We start from the raw sequence: 25,166 nt of genomic DNA on the forward strand, positions 1-25,166 counted from the left end.
TGCATATAAGAATAAGTAAAAAAGTTCGTATAAATGTATGTCCTAAAATGCTTAGTTTCGGAGATACAACGTGTAGAGGTTTAATTTTTATTTGTTTTTTTTATATAATTTCTGAAGTAACGTCAATATTTAGATGAAAATTAGTGTCTGGGAGTTTTTTGACATGAGAAATTTGTTTTTGATGTCAATATGACTCCTACTAGTAGAGGGCGCCACCTACATATTTTTTAACTGGTTTGAAGAGTAATAACTTTTCGTCCGTACCTGTATAAAACTACTGAGTAAAAAAATATACGTTTACGACATTTTTTACGTGAAAAAGGTATCTTGGTAAAAATTGCTTCGAGTAAAAGATCGCGCACACTATACCTGCACGGACCGGCACGGACCAGACGAGTAAAATCTACCGGTGAAGGTTACCGTGTTATTTAATAGAGTAGAGCACACTAGACCAGTACCAGCACGTACCGCCACAAGCCACGACCGTCAAAACAGGTCGTGTCGGTCAGGGACAAATATGACCGGCAATATTTATGCCTGGTCGTGCTGGTCCGACCTAATGTGCGCACCGGCGAACCAGCACACCTCCACAAACATGCAAATATTGAAGGGTTTGTCAGTATTTCGAGTACGCTAGCTGGCTCAAGTCGCATGATGTAGGTTAGATTTCGTTTATTTTTGTTCGAACCTTTAAATCGTTTTAAATATGAATGAAGAAAAGCTTATTTTACTGGTACAAAATTATCCAGAGCTGTGCGATACGAGCCAAGCATTTTATATATAGAGACCAAGAAAGAAATGAGGCAATATGGGAGTCGATAGCAAAAAAAAATAATCAAATTTGATTTGTGACATTCGAAAATATTGGAAAAACTTTCCTTCGAATCTATTTAATTCAGGAAACAAATGATGAAATTCGCCAAATTGCTTTCTCTTTTGATTTATAGGGTGAACCCAAAATCTTCTTTTTTTCTTAGCTTCCTTCTCTTCCTCCTCTTCTTCACACAACATGGCTAAAATAATAATTTCTTCCTCTGAACTACTCATTTTCAATACTTCTATGTTGCACGCTCTAGTAGTTGAGCCTTGACAACTGTACTTTTTTCGAAACTCTCGCTTATGTTGCTGGTCTGTGGCGGTAAAGTGTGCGATGTCATGCAGGATGCAGGTTTGTGCTGTGCTGGTCCGTACTGGTTCGTGTAGGTATAGTGTGCGCGATCTTTAATGGTTCTCGAGATATTTGGAATCGAAATTATCAATACCTGTCATCATTGACATAAATTAAACATGTTGACTAAATAGTTATTAGGGTACGTTTATGTTGGAGCTGCGATAAACGATAAAAGCAGTGAATTAGCGCTGCTCTTATCCCTACTGATAGCGCTACTTAGCGCTGCTCTACCCTTAGACTGAAATCATAAATTTGAAAAGTTTTTGTGCCAAAAGTTCAACAGAAACTGTTTTATCATCATTTTTTGCAGAAAAATTTATAGTTAATTTAAAAAAATAAAAATTTCACAAATTTATTATTTCAGTGAAATAACTAGATCTACTCAACGTGTTTATTTTTTGTCAATAATGATATGTATTGACTATTTCTATTCTAAATATCTTAAGAACGGTTTGCTCGTAGTGATTTTGACAAAGAGATATTTTTTACGTAAAAAATCACAGAGATGTATATTTTTTCGCTCGGTAGTTGTATACAAGTACGGACAAAAAATTATTACGCTTCAAAACAGTTAAAACTCATGTAGGAGGCGCACTTTACTAGTAGGAGTCATATTGACATTAAAATCAAATTTTTCATGTCAAAAAAATACCAGACACCAATTTTCATCCAAATATTGACGTTATTTCAGAAATTATTTAGAAAAAATCGAAATAAAAATGAAATTTCTACATCCGGTATCTCTGAAACTAAGCATTCTAGAACATACATTTACGACATACGAACTTTTTTACTTATTTTTATCTGCAGAATATGCTGCAGAAGTTTCCGGAATATAGTTCGGACCACCCTGTATATTTTTTTAACGTATTTATCTTGAATATCCATCACAATTTTTACGTAATTTTTGCAGATAGCTTATATACAGTACTGATAGCCAATAATTTTTATTTAAGATGGCACGAGAAAGCGTATCGATATTGCAATATATCGATCTATTGATATATCGATATTTGTGGACATCATTTTCAATATCGAAAATTAGCAAAAAATTCGCGGTATAGATTTCGGTATCGATATATCGACCACTGGAACCGCAGCAAGCGCGGACGGTTGCTAGCTGTTATATGCGATTTTCGTACCGCCTCTGGTACTACCGATACCGAATAATTATTATCATCTGACATGGCAAAAGCAGTGCGTCGTACTCATTTACGCTGCCGATGCCACACATTCTTTTAATATAAATTAATTAGTTCGTAATAGAGGCAATGGCTGCTACTCCGGCAGATGCGGTCGCGACAGCTATGGTCAAAAATGAGCCGAACAACAACCATTTGTCTGAGAACTGCGGTTCGCTGGATCTCGAAACGTTGCAAAGTGTTGGCGGAAATTCTGGCGCCGATTGTACCAGTGGCGATAACAATAAGTTCGGAAAACAGAAGTCTTTGCAGGATTTGTTTCGTCGAGAGTCGATAGATCTCAGAAAGGTAAGTAAATAAACCGCGCGAAGAGAAAAAATTCACCGTCGCAGTAGCTTTTAATTGAGCATCAGTCGGACACCCATACAAAGTTGCAACAAGTCAGTTTCAAAAAGACTTAAGAGCCCATTTCACTAGTCCGAAAAACTAACAAAATAAGCGTTCGGTATTTAACGTTTTATGTAAAACTGGCTAGGTATTTTTACACAAATGAAGAAGGAAATTAAAGATAAAGGATTATACTATATCCGTATTGTAGCACATTTTTAGACAACTTCTTTATTTTTAAGATTTTGATGGTCAAACATAACATAAATTTTCTCGAAAATAAAGACATAATTTAAAATTCCTTTGCAATACGGAAATAGATAGAAGTTTTATGATTACAGTGATATATAATTTAAATATTTTGTAACAAATTGCATTAACATTATTTTATTGCAAATGCTGAAGCTCTGCAAACCTTAATCAAGCCTTAACCGTAAACCACGTGTGTTTGGAATTTTAGGTGTGACACGACAGGATCGGGCTAAGCCTTAGGCAGATTTCTGAAATATAATATATATTTCTTTAGGCCACACACCCGCTTTACCCGACCCCTGAAATAGACCCGAAAATACAGCGTAATAGACTCTTAAAGCTTAAGTAATTTCTAAAATTAGGATCACCCGCCGAAGGATACACTATTTTTTTGACACCCTGTAATTGAAAAGGGTATTTTTTTGATAACTAAAAATTAAACCATAAACAAACATCCAGTATATCTACATTATATAAATTAGACGCAACATTGAATACGCTGGATTATTAACAGTGTGTTGGTAATTAACTGTTGTTAAACTTTTAAGCGTACAACTACTCGAGATTTAAACTATTTAATTTGGCAAGAAGCGAAATACTTAACATCCACTGAAAAACTATCTACTATAAGAGCTAATTGATCAATTAGGAAACAGCATTTAACCATCATATAATCCTATTTAATACCAGGGCAAATCAATATGTAGTGAGCTAATAGAGCCCTCTAAAGGATGAAACATGTTGCAACAAAGACAACTCTTAAGAATCAAAGGGTTCGTCATTTTTTTGCAAAAGCTAGCTGGGAGAGCGTTGAAGCCATGATTACTAAATCCCGCTTAAGATGGGCTGGTCACGTATACAGGATCCAAGAAAACCGCCTACCAAAATCGCATCTCTGGGGTGAGCTTGTAGACGGTAAGAGGAAACCGGGTGGACAACTCAAAAGGTAAAAGGCAATTTTCCACGAAAACATAAAGGGGATAAGCATGCACAATAAATGGGAAGAAGCAGCGAACAATAGAACGCAATGGAGGAGAATTGTAAAAACTCAGTTAACAGCGACAACCAAAAGGTAAAGAGGCAACAAAGTAATGAGATTTTTGAATGCCCGGAGAGCGAAAGATAGTTCATCACGTATCAGGCTTTTCAGTCACTGAAAGGATCATGAAAGAAAACGCCGTGCATAGTCATCCTTTAATGAGTATCAAATACTCGTCAGCGAGTAATGACATTAGTAGTTGTACTTGTCAAATAGAAACTAACTGCGTTAAAAGTTTCAAATCTCAATTTTTTGCATGTGTGGTCCAAGCAATTCAACATAAGGTGATTGAAAATTGAAAGGTCAGGTTGTCCACAAAGTACGCCATTGAAAAAAGTAGTTTTTATGTCAATTTACAAACAATAAGATATTTAACAATGCAATTATACGATTTTTACCAAAATAAAGTACTTTTTTATTTTTATTCATTTCAAAATTATTTGAACCTTGATTTGGAATGCCTTGGACCAAACCAAAATCGATAATTTTTTTTAAATATTAATGTTCTACATATCGATATTTATTAACCCCATACGTCTCTAGTCATAACAAAAAATTCACAGATTTTGCAACATGCGCAACCATCATAGGCGTATTGAAAATACCAGACACAAGTCGGCGGTTGTCGACAATCACCTGTTTTTTACATTTTATATTAACTTGTGGCGTCATTTGGAAGAGCTCAATAGAAATATAAAAGAACTAAACCTTGTTCGTTCGAAAGCAATTTGACATTCGTGACGTCAGCACTCCGGCAGTCTAACGTAAACGTATCATTGATCGCTATTCACAAATATATTCCAGATACGTATAGTGAACAAGTTTAACGTTAAATAATTTTGATATTTGATTTTTATCGTGATGGTTTTTTGTAAAAGTGAAGAATTTAGTGAGGAAAATATTAATGATGGATATGAAACCAAGAAGATACTTGGAATGTAAATGTTAATTTATACTCGAATGGAGTTGCCTCTATTTTGAATCCCTACCGTGCATAGTTACTGTAGATAAAAATAAATTAAAATATAGTTGGCTCCAACGATAATTTAGTTTGCAGCTTCTTTTCATCATACCTAATAAAAAACCGTCACAACCACTACTCATAGTATGTGCCTATGTATTTTTAAACATCATTATGAAATTAAAAATACATAGTGATATAGGGTTGTTATAACGGATTTTGTTGTGCTAAAATAAGCAGCAAAATATATTATCGATTGCAACAACTATACCTAGTTTACATTCAGTATGTCCAATTAATATAGAACATTATGACTATGCATACTTTTAAAAATTTGCTACCAATATATTTTGATAGTTGAGTTTTTGAAATTATTTGTTAGCTTCTTAAACAAAACAGACCCATAATAATTCAAATCTTTATCATTCAATACTTCCAAGAATTATGAAGTAATCTCACGTCAATTTTTTTTTAAATTATTGCATGCCTTATGTATTTGCAAAGTTAACAAAAATATTTCTTTGCATACCTTGCAATTAATATATTTAATCCAATTTATCAGTTCTGCATCATATCCGAAATTTAGATTTTGTGTGACACAACGAAGAAATGTGAACGACCAGAAATAAGAAAGTGCAACGTGAACGACCAGAAAAATATCAAGTAAAAAAAATTGTCAAGTTTTAATTACCAGTTACGCAGTCCTTCCCCCCATATTGGCTTCCCTCTTGCTTAAAATCTATATTGTCTTTCCTAACCTTTTAAATAAAAATGATTGAAACTCATACAAGTTTACCATAATTTAAATTTAAGATAGTCCCTAATTATATTAAAATATAACACTTACGAAGTTAATAAATATTAACTATTTCTACTTATTTTTAATCATTTAATAATTCTGATAAAAACACGCTTAATTTTAGAAATCATACGGGCTATAATAATTAATATGACTATATTAACAATACTTAAATTAAAATTTATTTGAAGGAATGCCACTGTATTACAATAATTGTAAAACACGTATGTAATAATAACTAAATTGGAATAATATAATAATTATTTAAAACTGCTCATCGCGTTATCGATGTCGGCGTCTTGTCACTTTTATTTAGTCTTGTCAGTATTATTTTATTAGCCGTTTAGGTATAGTTTGAGTTCAGATAATGCAGATTTTAATGTGCCATTTGTGGTTTTTTATTGGATTTTTTTTTGCATATTTGGTATATTCTATGAAATGATTTTAAGTGCTCCTGACCATTTTTCAATTATTAAAGTGCCTATTTAGATACATTTAAAATGAATTAATTAGTGTATAGTATTTGTATTATGAGTTTGTTTATTTTTTATGAGATGTATTTTTTCCCATTAAAATAAACAGAGCTTACTAGATCACTAGCTAGCCATTTTTAAATAGAGGGTGTTAATTAAGTATCTGGCCAAACTTCAGGAGGTGATTCTTTGAGTGTTTTAAGGTAAAAAGTTCATATAAACATGTGTCCGGAAATGTATAATTTTAAAGATACAGGGTGTCAAGGTGTTTTCTAATAGACCTTTTTTATTAATGTCCCAAAGATCCGTTGGCCGATTTTGTTGAAATTTCGCCATGTTGTGAACTTTGATAAGTTAGCACTAATTAAATGATAATTATTATTTACAACAATATTCAAAGGACAAAATCTTATCCCAATAAATATTTGGCAACGCCTTGGATTCATGTGTTTTTACGCCTATTGGCGGTGGAAACCATGCAGGCTTTTTCTTTGGCCTAAGTTGTTAATTAAAAAAATAATAATCATAAAAAATATAGGTCCTAATAGCGTAAATTTTAGCAAAATGCATCAGCAGATCCGATGAGATCCGAGTTATTATGCTTTGGAACTTAATGATTTAATTAATTATTCCGTTTAATACATTTACCTATCCTACGCGCCAAGAAAAAATATTGCATTAGTCTAAATTTATTATTTATGTGATTCCACTCTTTCACGTATAATTTGCCCCTTGCTTCTCATACGGAAAGAGTTAGATTAAAATAGCCAAACTGTACCTAACAGGGGCGGATCGTGAATTTGTGGGGCCCTGGGCTGAAACTACTTAGGGGCCTACATAAGTACTCAACTAATAGCCATATCAAAAAACTGTTTCTATAATGATATATTATTATTCTTCTTCTTTACGTGCCGTCTCTTTCGTGGAGGTTGGCGATCACATTGGCAAAATCTTCACGATTCTCGGCTTTCTTTATAAGTTCTTCAAAATTAGGTGAGTCCAGTTTCTGATGTTTCTCAACCAAGATAGTTTCTTCCTGCCGAGACCTCTCTTTCCTTCAATCTTACCCTTAACTATCAATTGTAAGACGTGGTATTTTTCATTTCTCAATATATGCCCTAAGTATGATGTTTTTCTTATTTTTATTATATTGAGCAATTCTCTTTTTCTGCCTATTCTGCTGTAGACTTCGGTATTTGTGATATGTGGATTTAAGTAACATAAATGTTACTTAAATCTACGCAAGTATTAGTTGTACAAAAGGCGACCTTATTGCTGTGGTAGCAATCTCTTCCAGGCAAACTTTGGGTGAGAGAGAAACCGAAATAGTGATATTTAATAAGAATATAAAAAAAACAATAAAACAATTTTATTTATTTACTTATTATGAATTAGTAAAAGAAATTGATAGGTTGTAGTCACAGAAATTGACAGTTATTTGGTCATCACATTCCAAGTCTTTTGATGGTCTTTTGTTAAATCACAATTTATGGAAAGAAGTGATAAATTATTTAGTCGATGGTTCGACATTGTTGTCCTATATTTATTTTCTACATAGGACATCTTGGAGAAGGAGCGTTCTGCTTCACAGCTAGTGATTGGCAATGTTAAAAAAATCTTTAAAATGGTATAGCAGTTAGGGAACACGTTAATAAGTTTATTTTCATACATGAGCATAAAAATGTCACTGCATGAGGTGTAAGACTCAGACATAGATTGAAGTAAGTACGATTTTAATTGAATGCACTCATTCACTAAATGTCTACGTCATCGGGATAGTAATCAATAATATGAAGTGCAATTTCCAAATCTATGTTTTCGATATATTTGTGTCTTGCAAATCCATTAAAAATTTGAATTTTTTGCTATATGTCTCATAGACTTATCTCCTTTTATTTAAATCCATAATCAGCTTATCCAACGCAACTTTTAACGTGTCTCTTTAAATCTTTCTGCGCCGTATACTGAGAATTCACCTGTAGACTTATCTGAAAATTTTGGGATAATGCGTCTCTTGTTTATGTAATTGTAGTCTATTATTACACTAGTACTTAATTTTTAGCTTTTTCGTCGTATTCCTGTAACATTTGATCTGATTGATGTCGTATGTTGCTCACAAAGTCTTTTTAAGAAACAATTAACTTGTTGCCTTCACAAATGTCTAAACCAGGGCTCTGTATTTTTTATTTACTAAATGAAATCTCTCCAAAACTTCTTCCCAAAAGATAATCAAAATTGCAGTCTCGAGTTTCGCCATTTTATTGAATAAATTTCGTGCCTCTTTCCGGAAATCAACTTTCTCAACCTCATTTTCGCTGAAACTTTTGAACATTTTCATAATGTCATCATAATTATTTTTTAAGGCTTTGACAGCATCATAGTAGCAAGGCCATCTTGTCTGTCTTAAACTTTTAACCTGAATTTTAATTTTATTTCACGATTCAACAGTTCCCACCTATGGGTCTATTGTTTTTCGCGGGGCCTGGGGGCCCCTTGTAACCTCGGGGCCCTGGGCTGCAGCCCAAACAGCCCGTATGTAGATCCGGCCCTGGTACCTAACAACCCATATGCCTTGACGCATATTCTTTTTTATAATAATATGGGCTTTCTTTATCCGCCGGCCCAGACAAACATCCATATCCATAAAATAGTTGGCCCACACACATACACACACACTGATGAATTAATAAGACCTCATTTCGGCCTTCAAACGTCCTTCGATGATCACCGCCGGCTAAACTATCGTCTTACGTGTTGACAAGTTGATTAGGCAGGTTATTGAACTCGTGTGGCATCGAGCATGTCGTTTTTTCAAAGATGGGTCCCATATAAACGCGGCCAGAAGTATTTTCAATACTAAAAAGAACTTAATGTTTTATATCAAACTAAACAGTCAAGGTTTCTTTTAAACACTATCTGTTATGTTGGACATGTATTTTTTAAACAGAGTTAGTTGATAGAGAGTCTGCTAAATTTAAACGTCAGAAGATCAAAATTTTGAATTAAAATAAATAACTGTCTCATTCAGTCGACTGGCTTATATTATGTTTTACGAATCAGGAAAATTTCGACCAAACAAAACAGAAAAAAGGCTGATGACGTCCATTTATTACACTAAAACAGCTTCTAATATTTTTTAAGTTAACTATGGATGGGTTTAGATATCTATGGTTTAGATATAAATCCATATCTATATATAGATATGGATTGTTCTGCCAACATCTATGCATCATTTTATGTTGTTTTTAACAAGTCTTATTTGTTCATATCAAAAATGACAGATCATATTTCAATTTGATTTGAGTGACAGAATATATGCATCAGAAGATGGTCACACAAGGCGTTTTCTTTCGTGAGCTTTTCTGTGACTGAAAAGCCCGATACGTGATGTTATCTGTCTACCGCACTCCAGACATTCAAAAATCTCATTGCTTTATTGCCTCTTTACTTTTTGGTTGTCGCTCTTAACTGAGTTTACAATTCTTCTCCATTCCGTTCTATTGTGAGCTGCCTCTTCCCACTCATTCTGCTTGTTAATTCCCTTTAAGTTTTCGTGGAAAATATCCTTGAACCTTTTGAGTTGTCCACCTGGCCTCCTCTTACCGTCTACAAGCTCACCGTAAAGCAGGGATTTTGGTATGCGGTTTTCTTGCATTCTGCATACGTGACCAGCCCATCTTAAGAGGGGTTTTGTAATCATGACTTCAATACTCTCGCAGTTAGCTTTTTCAAGGACCGATACGTTTGAGACGTGATGGAACCATTTTATTCTTAAGAGTTGTCTAAGATGTCTCTGCTGCAACTTGTTTAATACGTTCATGTGTCGGCGGTACGGCACCCAGGTTTCGCTTCCATATAACATGGTGGGAATTATTATCGCTCGGTACACCGCAAGTTTCGTTTTTGTGCTCATGTCATGATTGTAGAAAACCCTGTCTTTTAATTTCCAGAATGCTCTTGAGGCGCTGCTAATCCTGTGCTGAATTTCAGAGTCGATATTGGCCTTTTCCGAAATCAATCTGCCGAGGTAATTAAATTCCGCTACATATTCCAACAGTTCATCTCCGACTTTTATAGCATTGTTGTGATCTTCCGGGGGAGTACACATGATTTTAGTTTTATCGATGAGTGATGGTGGGTTCATACAGCCAAATAAAATAAAATAAGAATAAAATAAAATAAAATAAGAAAGTAGGTTATATGGGATACCGTACATGCGTTCATACAGCCAAATAAAATAAGAAATAAAATAAGAAGTCTTTATCTTTTAACTTCTTGTTTTATTTTATGTGAAAACGGCTTTGCGCACGCTTAATTCTAACCTACAAATATTTTCAGTTTGGATTTAATTTATTTTTTAATTTCACATAAGTAAAATGTATAATATAGTAGGCAACGAATAAATAAATATACTATAAATAGTAAAATTACTATAAACAATCGTAAAAGTTAACTTTTATCCAGCCTCATCGTACTGCGCATGAGCAAATATATATTTCTTATTTTATTTTATTTGCCTGTATGAACGCACACAAATTAGAATTCCTTATTTCTTATTTTATTTTATTCTTATTTTATTTTATTTGGCTGTATGAACCCACCATGACAGAATGCTGAACAACGCACTGACGCAGGCGCATATGAATTCGCTTTAAGATTTTTAGACATTTGTCTTATACTGACTCTTCCAATATTATACCGAAGTCAGAGCTGGAACAAGTCAGTAAAAGACTATGAGATTTTAATAATAATAATAAAGCACTAAATAGATAAATTTCTGAAATGACAACTTCATTTGACAGTTATCTTTTATTTTGACTGGTGCTCATAAGTAAATACAGGGCCATAAGAAAGAAGAAATATTTAAAAAGAAATCGGCGATAACTCGTAAACGGGCTAATCAAAAATATCTAAAGTTATTCTTTTGGATGTGGGTTTTAGTGCTCTTCAATAAACCTGAATAGAATTATTCTCTAAAATAATTAGGGAAGTCGATAATTGACCCCATTAAAATTTACATGGGATTTTGTATGACCCGTTCGACGATGCAACACCCGGTATAGATGTCATGTCTATTAAGAAGTGGTGATGTGTTTTGATCACTATGTAATATATTGTTACGGATTCCGTGGGTCCACTAATTTAAACTCACGATAAAATACTTAACGAATTTATTTTCTCACTTTATACACAATTACTAACTTATAACACACAACAAACTAACTATTTATAAGATTCCTTCACCAAATTGTCCGATTTTCAATTTCCACGCGGTATATTCAAATTTCAAAAACTGTCTCAGTTGTCGATGGCTCCGGCTTATATACTCTATTGACTGCTTCTCGAAATTTCCCCAATTCTCGGAAAGCGTACTTCTTCATACCAGACAATTCTATTGTCTGATTCCCTTACTTCTCGACTTGACTAAAAGATGGCGCCTGAAAAAGTCTTTTTAATTTCTGGCGGATACGTTGCGGTTGTGCAGGCAACCAGTAATACATTTTTAATTTCTGGCGGATGCGCCATTTTTCTTGACATTGCCCCCTTCTCAAATTTGATCGTCCCGATCAAGGTTTCCGGTCTGGTATCTCTTCAATCGATCCAGATGAACTACTTTCATCTTACTTCTAGGGCTGCGTTGAATCCGGTACACAACATCATTTATCCTCTTGATGACTGTATAAGGACCTTCCCATGCTGGAGTTAACTTTGGGGACCTCCCTTTCTTGCGCTGTGGGTTATATAACCATACCATATCGTCCTGTTGAAATCCCGTAGAATTGGCTCTGAGGTCGTAACGAGCTTTCATCCGGTCACTGGCTAGCGTAATCTTACTTCTTACGGCCTTATGAATTTCCATTAACCTTTCCTTCAGTTCATCCGCGTAGTCCTCTACATTTGTGGTGCCGTCGTCTGGTGATCCGAACACCAAGTCACAAGGCAACCGTAATTCTCGACCAAATAAAATCTTCGATGGTGAAAGTCCGGTGGTGTTGTGAACTGCACTTCTATACGCCATTAGGAACAGCGGTATGTGTTGATCCCAATCTCTTTGATGTTCGGCCACCATTTTCGAGAGGTGTTCTTCAATGGTCTTATTGAATCTTTCGACCATCCCATCAGACTGCGGATGTAAAGCTGTTGTCCTAGTCTTGTGAATACCAAGCAGATCACACATCTTCTGGAACAGTCTTGACTCGAAGTTCCTTCCTTGGTCAGTGTGAAGCTCTAAGGGAATTCCAAATCTACTGAAGACATTATTGACTAATACTTCAGCTACAGTCGATGCTTCTTGGTTTGGAATGGCAAAAACTTCTGGCCATTTACTGAAATAATCCATCGCCACTAAAACGTACTTGTTGCCCTTGTGCGTTTCAGGGAATGGGCCTGCAATGTCAACAGCGATTCTTTCGAATGGCAGTCCAACGTTATATTGTTTCATTTTTCCCCTAGATCGAGTGCTTGGTCCTTGGCTGGCTGCACAAATTTTACATTGTCGACACCATTTCTTGACATCTTCGCAATAATCCACCCAGTAAAAGCGATCTCTCAGCTTGCTCAAGGTCTTGTTTACCCCAAGATGGGCTCCAGTTTTACCACCGTGAATTTCTTCCAATACCTGGGTAACTTTCTTCCTTGGTACCAGTAACTGAGTTGTTACTGTGCTGCCATCCGCACTTTCCCATGTGCGCTTTAACAATCCATTCTCAATAACCAGTGAATTCCACTGAGCCCAGAGAGCTTTGAAAACGAGCCCTCTGTCCGCAATATCCTGCCACGGTGGTCTCTCGCCGTTACCTTCCTTGAGCCGTAGTATTGCTCCGATGTCTGGATCTTCCATTTGATCTTTCCTCAATTGTGTCGTCGTCCACTGTTCATCGGTTCCAAGTTTAAACTCCTTATCATGACAGTGCCTTCACGTTGTTCCGTTTTACAGCAGTGCTTACAATCGGTTTGACAGGGTCTTCTGGATAAACCGTCTGCGTTACCATGCATTTTTCCAGCACGATGTTGGATGGTAAAGTGATACTGTTGGAGCTTCTCGAGCCATCGTGCTATTTGACCTTCAGGTTGTTTCATCTCCATAAGCCACTTGAGAGCCGCATGATCTGTCCTAATTAAAAATTCTTGGCCGTACAGATATTTATGAAAATGATCAACTGCCTTCACAATTGCTAGCAGCTCCTTCCGGGTAACGCAGTAATTCCTTTCTGGTTTGGATAGAACTCGACTGTAATATTCTATCACTCGTTCTTCGCCATCTTGCACTTGTGATAGCACTGCACCTATGCCGATATTGCTGGCGTCGGTATCCAGGATATACCTCCCTTGTTGTTGCGGGTAGGCTAGAATAGGACTTGAACATAAAGCCGCCTTAAGTCTTCCAAAGGCTACATCACAATCGGTGTTCCATTCGTAGCCGACTTCATCACCTGTAAGTCTATGTAAGGGTGCAGCTATATTGGCAAATCCCTTGACAAATCTTCTGTAATAGGTGCATAAACCCAGAAAACTTCTAAGTTCATGTTTGTCGCGAGGTTTAGGCCAATCCTTGATCGCAGCGATTTTCTTCTGGTCGGTGTAAATTCCGTCTGCCGAGACTACATGACCCAAGAATTCCACTTGTCGCTGGAATAAGCTACACTTCTTCGGGTTCAAGTACAGGTGAGCATTCCGTATGCGGCCAAAGACTTCTTCTAAATTTCGCAAATGCTCCTCAAAAGTTCTTCCCATAACCAATACATCGTCGAGGTAAACCAAGCACGTTTTCCAAGTTAATCCTCTTAACACCACCTCCATGAGACGTTCGAAAGTGGCTGGAGCATTGCATAATCCAAACGGCATGACCTTGAATTGGTATAGTCCGTTTCCTGTAAAAAAGCCGTCTTTTCTTTGTCTTCCTCGTCTAGACCAACTTGCCAGTATCCACTCTTTAAGTCGAGAGTGGAGAACCAGCACGAACCTGCCAGAGTTGTTAATGTGTCATCTATACGTGGCAGTGGGTAGCTATCCTTCTTAGTGACGTCATTGAGCTTCCTATAATCCACGCAGAATCGTGTACTACCATCTTTCTTCGTCACCAAAACAACAGGAGATGACCATGGACTTGATGATTCTTCGATTACTCCATCTTCTAACATCTTATCTACCATTGTCTCCATTTCTTGTTGTTTGGAAAGGGGCACCCTTCTAGAACGTTGTCGAATCGGCTGAGCATGACCAGTATTAATCCGGTGCTTCACAAAATCCGTTCTTCCACTGTTGTTCTTCTCAAAAATACTGCCATGCTTTAGCAGGAACTGCTTGGCCTTCTGTTTCTCCTCAGGTGTTAGGTGATCCCATGGCTGTTCTAGATGTTTTAGTGTTTCTTGGGATGCCTTTGTGTAACAGCTGACGACACTTCATCACATCGGGTGACACTTCTTACAGGTTCGCAGATGGCTATCTTGTCACCTTTTTTGGATCTTGACACAATTCGGGAAAACATTCGCAATTCTGATCGGTATATTCTTGTCGGTGTTCACCAATGATTTTCCTACTAAGTACCTATCTTGTTTCTTGTCGCTACTTTGTACCAGTCCAACACAGCACCCAGCGATTTTCTCCACTTTACCGAATACGATCTTCTCGGTATTACCAGGTATCACCACAGTTTCCGCTGATCTTACATCCATTCTTCCTGGTCCCTCGTCTGGAGATAACATAAACTCTTCATTTCCGATATTCAGGATATTTCTCTGGTGATCGAACGAAAATCCATGTTGACGAATCACATCCATGCCCAAGATGAAGTCATCTTCAATATCTGCCACTAAAACGCTATGCTGGAACTTCAAATTTCCTAACTTCAGTTCGACGATAGCCTCTCCCCGTACAACGGCCATTTCCCCCGTAACTGTACGTAAACACACTCTTCTTCCCAGAGGCATCAGCTTCAATCCTTGCACTGAGTTAGCCCGCACCAACGATACCATAGCGCCAGTGTCCACTGTCATTCGGATTCTCCTACCATTGACCTTCCCGTCGATCACTAAACTGTCAGCGGTTCTTCCCAGACTCCTAATGAAAAAATCCTGGGGCTCTGTTCTCCCCAGTCAATACTCGCCCCTTAGTATTGACTGATTTTAGTTTTCCTGGTGCCTACGTTCTCTGGATGGTGAACGGGATCGCATTTGAACGCGGCAATCCCGTTGGATGTGGCCATTCCTGCCACATCTAAAGCACCTTATGTCCTGTGATCTTCTCTGGTTCTCTGTCTGGTTATTGTTGACTCCCTTGTTTATTAGTAGCTCACATAGTTTGTCGAATTTTCTACACATCTCCTCCAAACTTCTGTGGGTACTCTCGGGCTGTTCCTCTACCGTTACCGATCTTATCTTCGGTCTAGGGATGGCGCTAAAAGCAGCTTCGATTTCCAGCGCCCTGACCAGTGCTTCGCTGCTGGTAGAAAATCGGGATATTTGCAGCGCCCTCTGTAATTCGTTGTCCCTCAGTCCGCTGATCAAGCACTGAGCAGCGAGTTCCTCCCTAAACCCTTCCGGTGCTTCTGGATATGCCAGGTGTACCAACCGACGTAAGTCTGCTTCAAATTCCTGCAGACTCTCTCCGGACCTCTTCATGCGTGTCTTGATCTGGGCCTGGTAAAGTTGACGTCGATGTTGGTCGCCATATCTTCGGTCCAGTGCAGCGACCAAAGTTTGGTATTCCTGCTGTTGGGCTGCAGGAATAGTTTGCAGGAGTTCCAGGGCAGGGCCACGCAGCGCGATGACAAGTGCCGCTGCTTTCTCCTGGTCAGTCCATCCATTGGCAGCAGCCGCTGCTTCAAACTGGCGGTGGTACATCGTCCATGTCGTTTGTCCATCGTAGGTCGGGGCTTTAAGGTTCGCAGTTCCCGGAACGCCAGGTGTCCTTACTTGTACCTTGGTCTTCTGTAGGTCCATCTCCAACTTTTCTATCTTCTGCTGAAGGCGCTCCTCCAGATCTTCTACGGCTTCTTGGAAGTGGTTCTGCTGTTCCTGGCAACGTTCTTCCAACATTGCTTGTTGCTGTTCCCCCAAGCTTTTCTGAAGTCGAATTTCTTGATTTTCTAAAGTTTTCTTAAGACGGTCCTGATCTTCTTGTCTTTCTTTCTGGCGGCGCGTTTCTATATCTTCTAAAATTTCCCTCCATTCATTCTTCTGACGAATTTCTAAATTGCCTAAAATTTTCTCAAGCCGGTCCTGTTCTTCTTCTTTGTCTTGTTGTCGTTGAATTTTCAAATCTTGGAAAATTTTTCAAGCCGGTCCTGTTCTTCCTGTTTATCTTGTTGTTGTTGGAATTTCAAATCTCCGAAAATCTTCTCAAGCCGGTCCTGTTCTTCTTGTTTTTCTTTTTGTCGTTGTAATTTTTCCTCTTCTTTATCTTTTGCTTTCTCTTTTTCTAGTCGGGCTCGCTCTTCTTCTCGTTCTTTACGGAGTCTTTCTTGTTCTTCTGCCTTCTCTCTTCTCATATTCTCCATAAAATCGCCCAATAATTTGCTTACTTCCTCCATTTTCTTCGCTTGTTCCCTTGTACCAACCATAAAAATACTCTAATTCGGTCTAAAAATCTTCCAATCCACTTAATTTTTCTTAAAATCCTCTTGAATCGCACTTCCGACACCAATTGTTACGGATTCCGTGGGTCCACTAATTTAAACTCACGATAAAATACTTAACGAATTTATTTTTCTTACTTTATACACAATTACTAACTTATAACACACAACAACTAACTATTTATAAGATTCCTTCACCAAATTGTCCGATTTTCAATTTCCACGCGGTATATTCAAATTTCAAAAAACTGTCTCAGTGGTCGATGGCTCCGGCTTATATACTCTATTGACTGCTTCTCGAAATTTCCCCAATTCTCGGAAAGCGCACTTCTTCATACCAGACAATTCTATTGTCTGATTCCCTTACTTCTCGACTTGACTAAAAGATGGCGCCTGAAAAAGTCTTTTAATTTCTGGCGGATACGTTGCGGTTGTGCAGGCAACCAGTAATACATTTTTAATTTCTGGCGGATGCGCCATTTTTCTTGACAATATTATGAATATATTGTTGGCATAAGCTAAGGGCTGGAGGATCTGTATGGTAGGTACCCTTCAATATATTCGAGATAAATTTCTTTCTTTCGTCTTTCGGGCTACAGAACTGAGTCGGGGATTCACTTGAAAGACAACAGACTCACTACGCATGCGTAACACGACAATTAAATAATCAAAATCAGTTCCGAAAAACTAACATTTTATTTAATAGTGGTATTGAGCATTGTTTTTATTCTGGTGCTTGGCTGCAGCCTAACAGTTTAAAAAGAAATGCTGCTGTTAAACATTTATCATAAAAATATGTAAAAATCTGACTTAAGCTTTTTATAAAAATACTTAAATCTTTTTAACGACTTAAGTCTTTTCTAAAAAGACTTAAAGCTTTTTCTACTTCGGAATAAATCTTTTAATCACAAATCATTTTCAAAAATACTTAAATTTTAAATTTTAAGTCAGTTTTCGAAAAATGACGAAAATCAAACGACTTAAGACATTAAAATGATTTAAATAAAAAAGACTAAGTTTTCTGTGAACTTGTAGCTTGTAAGGATTTGACGATGAGTGAAACTGCTTCATTCCTTTACTACATGGTATCTGTAACTCTCTGGCCAAGGCGTAAACAACGATATTTATTCGCGTCTTTTAAATAATGTTATACACTATTTATATAATTTATATAGTTGTTATCGTTGAGCAAAAACTGTCCCGGTCGCTTATTAATGATTAAAAGGTTAACGGTTATAATGTGGAAAAGATAACTGAAATCGTTCTTCCAACGTAAGATTTAAATGGGTTATAAAAAATATTCACAATGTTATAAAATTTCTGTTTACTATAATTACTTCATTTTTGAAATTCTTCTTAAACTAAGCTTATAGACATTGTTTCCCAGATTACAGTTGGGGGGTGGAACCGAACCTTGGTGTTACAACAACAAAATAATACATTAAATCACCACAATACATCTAAACACTTTTACTTTTATATTGGACGCGCGTTTCGCTAACTATGTTAGAATCATTGGCAGATGATTAAAGCTCTTTTTAGTTTTAATCATCTGTTGATGATGCTAACATTCATAACTACTACCCTTTAGAATATACAGGGTGATCCGAACTGTATTCCGGAAACTTCGGCAGCATATTCTGCAGATAAAAATAAGTCAAAAGGTCGTATAAATGTATGTCCTATAATGCTTAGTTTCGGAGATACAGGGTGTAGAAGTTTCGTTTTTATTTCGATTTTTTAATTTAAAAAAAAAAAACTTATAAACTGATTAGTTTATAATCATCTGATGATGATGCTAACATGGTTAGCGAAACGCGCGTCCAGTGTAAAAGTGTTTTGGTGTATTGTGGTGATTTAGTATTTTATTTTACTTTCCTAAGAATATTGATATTCGTACGGAGTGGCTAAATATATTTTTTATATAATTTAATTTTTGTGACAGTAAACATTCAATTTATTGTTCAAATATAAGCATTTTACAAATTAAATTTTTAAAACTAATGTTCAAATTTGGCGCTCCGACGATAGGTCCTCGACAAGGATAGACAGAGTAGAAGCACCGCGTGTGCAATAAAAAAAGAAGATAAATGGAAGTCGTTGATATGTTTGCGACAGTTTCCATAGTGATTTACTTATCCACGTAAGTATATATGATCTAGGCTATTAATACCCTAAAATTAATTAATTATTCATTAGTAGCCTTAATACCGACAAGAATAATTAGCTCACAACAAAAATATGATATTTTCAAAAAAATTTAGACCCCCAACAGAATATTCTTTCTTTTTTGAGAAAAACCATAAAGCTTGATTTTCATGCATCCGTTATACGTTGATACGTTGGTCCGACGGTGCTCTGATTGGTCATAGCGTTTTCGCGCCACTTTTCATCCGTAAATATAGGTATATTTTACTTCAGCCCGTCAACGGACCTGTTCATACGATTACGAACGTTTTGACCATGTTTTGACACTTTTTTGACAAATTTAATCTAACATATTAATAAAAATATAAGTAAAATAGCAAAATCGTTATGGAAACGAAAATATAAAATGACACCAACGTGTCATCCGTGTATTATCCGATAAACGGAGGCATGAAAATGCAATAAATTTAAAAACTGCGTTATTTTCTAACCAATCAAAGTCTTTAAATTCTACCAATATAATTAATATCGTATCAACGTTTCGTCGGACAACGGATGCATGAAAATCAAGCTTAACTTGACAATAGCGTCCAGAGCGTAACTTGATTTTAAAATAATTACTTTTTCAAAATATGTTTCTCGTAAATAATTTTGTCTAAAAATAGTAATTTAGTATTATTTTGTTTATAATTTAATAATAATTGTTAGTAATAAGGTTCTGGAGTATAAACATCTCTATGGACTATCAAATTTTAAGTTTATATTCTAAAATAAACTGTGTGCATTGAAGAAAATATTTCAGCAACCCAACGAGTTTTGAGTAAGATATTATAGGTGTGATGTATATAGCTGTTGAAAGATTTAAGGTTAAAATGTAATTATTTTTTATCGAGAAAAAACGTATAGTCGAATGAAAACACCGTCAGAGTATGCATAGAAATAACATTTCAGAGTTCGAGTTTACGTTATCACTATACATATTTATTTAGAAATAAGTGTGGTGATTTAAATGTGATGGACCATATCGATGCCGCCATTGTGATGAACCTTTAATTATCACCAAATTTTGTGATTTAGCTGGTACAGCTAATTCTGTAATTATACTAGTTGTGATATAACTATGTAACGATGCTGTTATCAACATTTTTGAACTTAAAAGTACCTACTTTTTGCATACAGGGTGGTCCGAACCAGGGCCGGCGGAAGGAAAATGTTGAGACCGGGCGGGTACCCTATCTGGCGCCCCCCCCCCCCATAGTTATTATAACTCTCTCCTTCTTTCAATACTATACTTTAACTACAACTAAGCATATTTATGCTACTTTAACAATACATTTTCACTTAAAGATACTTAAAAATTCTTCTCTTCGTCCAATTTTAGTCTGCGGTTGTCGTTTTTTCTATACCGAGAGCGTCTGGAAAGTGACTTACCCCTGTTACTTTTTTATTTTTTTAGATAAAAATCCAAGATTTGGTATGTTAGTATATGGCATAAATTAGGATTGATTGACGTATTCAATTGTTTTTGGTCACTTCTTGTTCCACCGGAAATGACTAATACTTTTGATTTTTAAATGGCACTTTGGTATATTTCTACTTTATTCGATAGAAAATGACACTCAGAGTAGAATGCTATATCATATGTCAACTTTTGACATTTTTGCTTAAAAAATATATATTATAGTTTAAATTTCAATCTAGAGTACCATGACTCTGTTAAAAACACTCATTTCTAAACAAGGAGCCTTGGAAAAATAGATTTGATCGTCTAATGTTTTTCGTGTCTTGTCTTGGCCGGTTAAAAGATGTCCTAATTGTATTTTTAATCATATCTCAATTTTTTCAAATGGAACAAGGGTGGCGGCTCATTAGCATATTTGGAAAAAGAATATACATACTACAATTTTACGAATAATTTCGTACCACACATTTGGCATTTCGAGTCAAATTGTCTTTATGAACCGAATGTTACAATTTCAAATAAACCATATACGAAAATGTAAAATGTAAAAAGTAAAAATATGCGAAGGGTGCCATTTAAAAATCAAAAGTTGTAGTAATTTCCGGTGACACAGTGTGACCAAAAACAATAGAATACGTCAATTAATCCTAATTTATGTCGTATAGTAACATACGAAATCTCGTTTTTTCATCTGAAAAAATAAACAAGTTGTAGGGGTGACCAACTTTTGAGCCGGTATATTGAGTTATAAGAAATAGAATTCCAACTTCGACAGTCTCGTTTTGGTATAAGTGATCTGTGAAAACATTAGTATTTAGTTGCAAGCAGTTGCGTTATTTTTCTATGAGAATTTAAGAAACTTTTCTTTTCTTTTTCACAATCAATTATTTCGTGCAGAATCAGTAGGTATATGTGAGATTCAAAATGAGATTCAACCAGTGTTTGAGATGCATTCCTTTATCTTGCTCAAATGAGAAATTCTACGATTCTACTACCATTTCCGTGTATTACTACATATTCAATCCGGAACAAAGACATTATAAAGATAGACCGAACATCTCATTCATAAATACTCGTTGGTAGTGTATCAAACATTCCAATGTATCAAACAAGGACAGAAGAGACAGAGAAGTCTAAAATTTCCGACCCCGGCAACTAGGAGCATTTCGATTGTTCTAATGGCCAGTGGCGTATCGTTTTTTGGAAAGCATTTAATTAGTAAAGTAAAAAGTAAATTAATTAGTAAAATTTATACTCCATATTGATATACTACATTAACACTTTTCATCAGATGAGTTTTTATAAGGTCTAATATAATAATATAATTAATATCCCACATATACCTATGTTGAAACGTTAGTAGGTGGTTTTCGAAAATCGCTCCAACGTCGATTTTCAATTTAAACTTTCAGTTACTTCTATATAAACTTTCAGTTACTTTTGAATATTCACAGGGTGACTCAGGCTTCCGAAAGAGTTCTATATTAGGTTTGTGGTTGGTGACTTTTCTTTCAATTTTTTTTCAGAATATGGAGGCATTTAGGCACATTTAGACATTTTTGTAAACATAGGTGGCCGGAACATATTTTTCAAACTAAAGTTGTAGATTTGCCATTAAATTTCCATTCCAGAAATACCTAGGGTTGCCACCTGTCCTTTTTGAAAAGGACAGTCCTTTTTGGAATAACTTGTCCTTTTGACTTTTTTTGACTTAAAAAGTCATTTTTATTTTCGTATTTTCCCTGAGAAAATTACCTACAGCAAACAGAAATATTCTTTGCGTCCAAATTTAATTAGAGATGTTATAAAACTTATAAATAAATTTTTCTTGTTTAAAATAGGCAACATTATTTAGAACTTCCCGTTTAATCTGAAATGAAAGTTTAGGTTTTAGTTTTACCATTTTTGATCTTAAAAAGAACTTTAAAATTAGTAATTAGTAACGATTTAGTTCGCAATCGATAGCTTCCTGCCAAGTACTGTGTAATAGTTTTTTAATCTTGTATTATTAATAACTTCCTATACCTAAAATCAATATTTAATGAGAAAATTGAAAATTGATTCATTAAAAGTATCAAACCTGTGTGCTACCAGTATGGGATTTCTGTCGCATAATAATGAATTACGTTTGCTTCATCTACGTTACCGTAGATGGAGCTCAAGGCTTGGTAGGGTATGTATAAATAAACAAAATACAAGAAGCAAAACATTATTAAGGCCTAACCCCTACATATATGCTTATTCTCTGCATTAAGTTCAACAGACTTGTCTAAACAAAGCCGAAGGGGCAGATATAATAAAGCAATAAAATGTAAAAAAGGTCGGGTAACACCTTTGTTTATTTGTTGAGCAAAATTCCTTTAGAATATCGTATATAATGACCAAAAATGACGCAATTTTAAGAAAAAAATGTCACTTTCTGACTTATAATAAAATTTCAAATGCAACGTTTATATTCAAATTTGTTATGATCTACAACAGTTAGGTAGTCATTGGGACGAATTATAATTCAATTACTGGCTACTACGTTCTTGTTTTAATAGATTAATTATTACAAATATAATTAGAAATTATTTTGATTGTGAGAGGCTCCCTTGTGGGACGCCTATGTACAATGACGAAAACAATACCCACCTGTGAAAAGACAAATTCGGGTAATTTGAGCTTATTTTTCCACACACTTGACACTGTCGTACCATACTGAATGTCGCAGATTTTAAAGTACGTTAAACAAAAAAAAAACCACCGGTTGCGTTATGAAAGTTCACTTTCGTCTTGATTCCGACTTCAAACACACCGCAAGCTAAACGTAGTACGCTATAACGGACCAAGGGCCGTCGCGAGGGGTGGTGAGACGGACGGCTCATTTCATTCTGGACGACTAGCAGCGACGTTGCCAATAGTTCTAGACGTTTTAGCACATTAAACAGTAAACATGTCCTTTAATAGTAACGCATATATCTTCTGGTTAATAACATATTATTACGCATGCTTCTTTAAAAATAAACTATTTAATTAAGAAATTGAGATTTATTGATATCCGGTGAAGGTTTTAAAGTCACCTTTTCTGCAAATCAAACTGAGGAGATTTTGCAAATTTGAGATGCGGCAATGTCGCCTTCTCTATCTCAGTTGATTTTTACAGTACGTAGTCAACCTCCGATTGTTTGATCGGGTTAAAATGTCTAATGTGATATCTGTTCTTACTAAATCTATGATCCGGAACAATCAAAACCACCAAAAGATTGATATCTTTTCCCACTACTGTTAATAAATTAATTTAATTACTTACAAACTTATAAGCTTTTTTATAATAAGGATATCAGAATCCTCTTCAGCTTCTTACGAATGAATTTTTGCATCATATAATTTTAGGGCATATCAGCCATTAATAACAAATAAAGGGCGTGGGTAGTAGAAAAATACGATTTTGAGCAGTCAGTCTAAAACTGTCAATTTTGCTGGCTCTTAGCCCAAACCAATTTGTTTAGGTTTAGAAAAAACCTATAACAACAAGAATTATAGAAAGAAGGGTTATTTGCAAAAAGTTGATAGCTTTTTGAGTTATAAGTAAAATACCACGAAAAAATCATTTTGATTTATATTTTTTTATTTTATTTTGTTTAAGAATTCGCAAATCCCAGTTTCGAATAGAACACCCAAAAAACATCTAAAATAGAAGAAATCAAAACTCTCCCAAAACTTTCGTGCTAAAGATTTTTTGAGCATAGTTTCAGTAAATTATAATAGGATAGGTCTAGGATATAGTAGTGTTTATAATGTTTAGTCAGATATTTTCCCTATGTTGTGTGGTAACTGCTGATATTTTAATGTGAAAATTGATAGTATCGATTAATTATTGATCTGGTTATTCGTTACTATTTGTTTAGATTACTGTTTTTAAATGTTTTAGTTGCTGTCGTGGCGCCCCTTGCATCCGGCGCCCGGGCGGTCGCCCGGCCCTTCCGCCAGCTCTGGTCCGAACTGTATTCCGGAAACTTCGGCAGCACATTCTGCAGATAAAAATAAGTATAAAAGTTCATAGAAATGTGTGTCCTAAAATGCTTAGTTTCGGAGATACAGGGTGTAGAAGTTTCATTTTCATTTCGATTTTTTCTAAATAATTGCTGAAGTAACATCAATATGCCCTCTACTGGTAGAGGGCGCCACCTACATGTGTTTTAAATGTTTTGAAGCGTAATAACCATAGAATAACTAACTGAAAGAAATGAAAACTCCTATGTTAAAGCCTGGAAACACGCGCACGACGCGATCCAAGCGGGCTACTGGCAGAACTAAAAGTTCGCGCCATATTTTTAAATGGACCTTTACTGCCAGTTCATAAGTTTTTTACTTATATTTGGTAATTTCAATCTAGATTATGAACTTATTTGTAACAAAACATTTTACAAAATAAAAGTAATGTATTTTGATACAAATAAATTAATAATCTAGGTTGAAATTATCCCTGAAATTAGAATAAAACACGAAAAATCTGTAACTTTATTATTTTATTATAACATTGTTAAAATTACATAATAACACATTCAACACTATACAAGTATATATAAAAGTTATCAGAATTTATACAATCAGTTTAAGTAATTATAAAAAAGGTTATAAATTATAAATAAATAATTCATTATATAAAAGACATATAGTTACCGTGAATATAATTTGGTATAACTTTAATCTCAACTTTAATGACCTATTCAAATAGAAACATCTTACAATTCACATTATATAATACACAAAG

The 25,166-nt window shown here is 35.4% G+C and overlaps 1 protein-coding gene across 1 annotated transcript in view; it reads left to right on the plus strand.

The window, feature by feature from the left end:
• Window positions 1–2,267: 2,267 nt before the first annotated feature.
• LOC115890983 (lymphoid-restricted membrane protein-like) overlaps window positions 2,268–25,166 on the plus strand; it is a 37,945-nt gene continuing 15,046 nt past the window's right edge. Inside the window, exon 1 of the mRNA XM_030911358.1 lies at window positions 2,268–2,661. Within this exon, the coding sequence (XP_030767218.1) occupies window positions 2,443–2,661 (219 nt within the window). The 5' untranslated portion in view covers window positions 2,268–2,442. The remainder of the gene's footprint in view (window positions 2,662–25,166) is intronic.

The sequence above is a fragment of the Sitophilus oryzae genome, unplaced genomic scaffold, assembly GCF_002938485.1.
Source record: "Sitophilus oryzae breed Bouriz unplaced genomic scaffold, Soryzae_2.0 scaffold_942_pilon_pilon, whole genome shotgun sequence".
Classification (NCBI taxonomy): Eukaryota; Metazoa; Arthropoda; class Insecta; order Coleoptera; family Curculionidae; genus Sitophilus; species Sitophilus oryzae.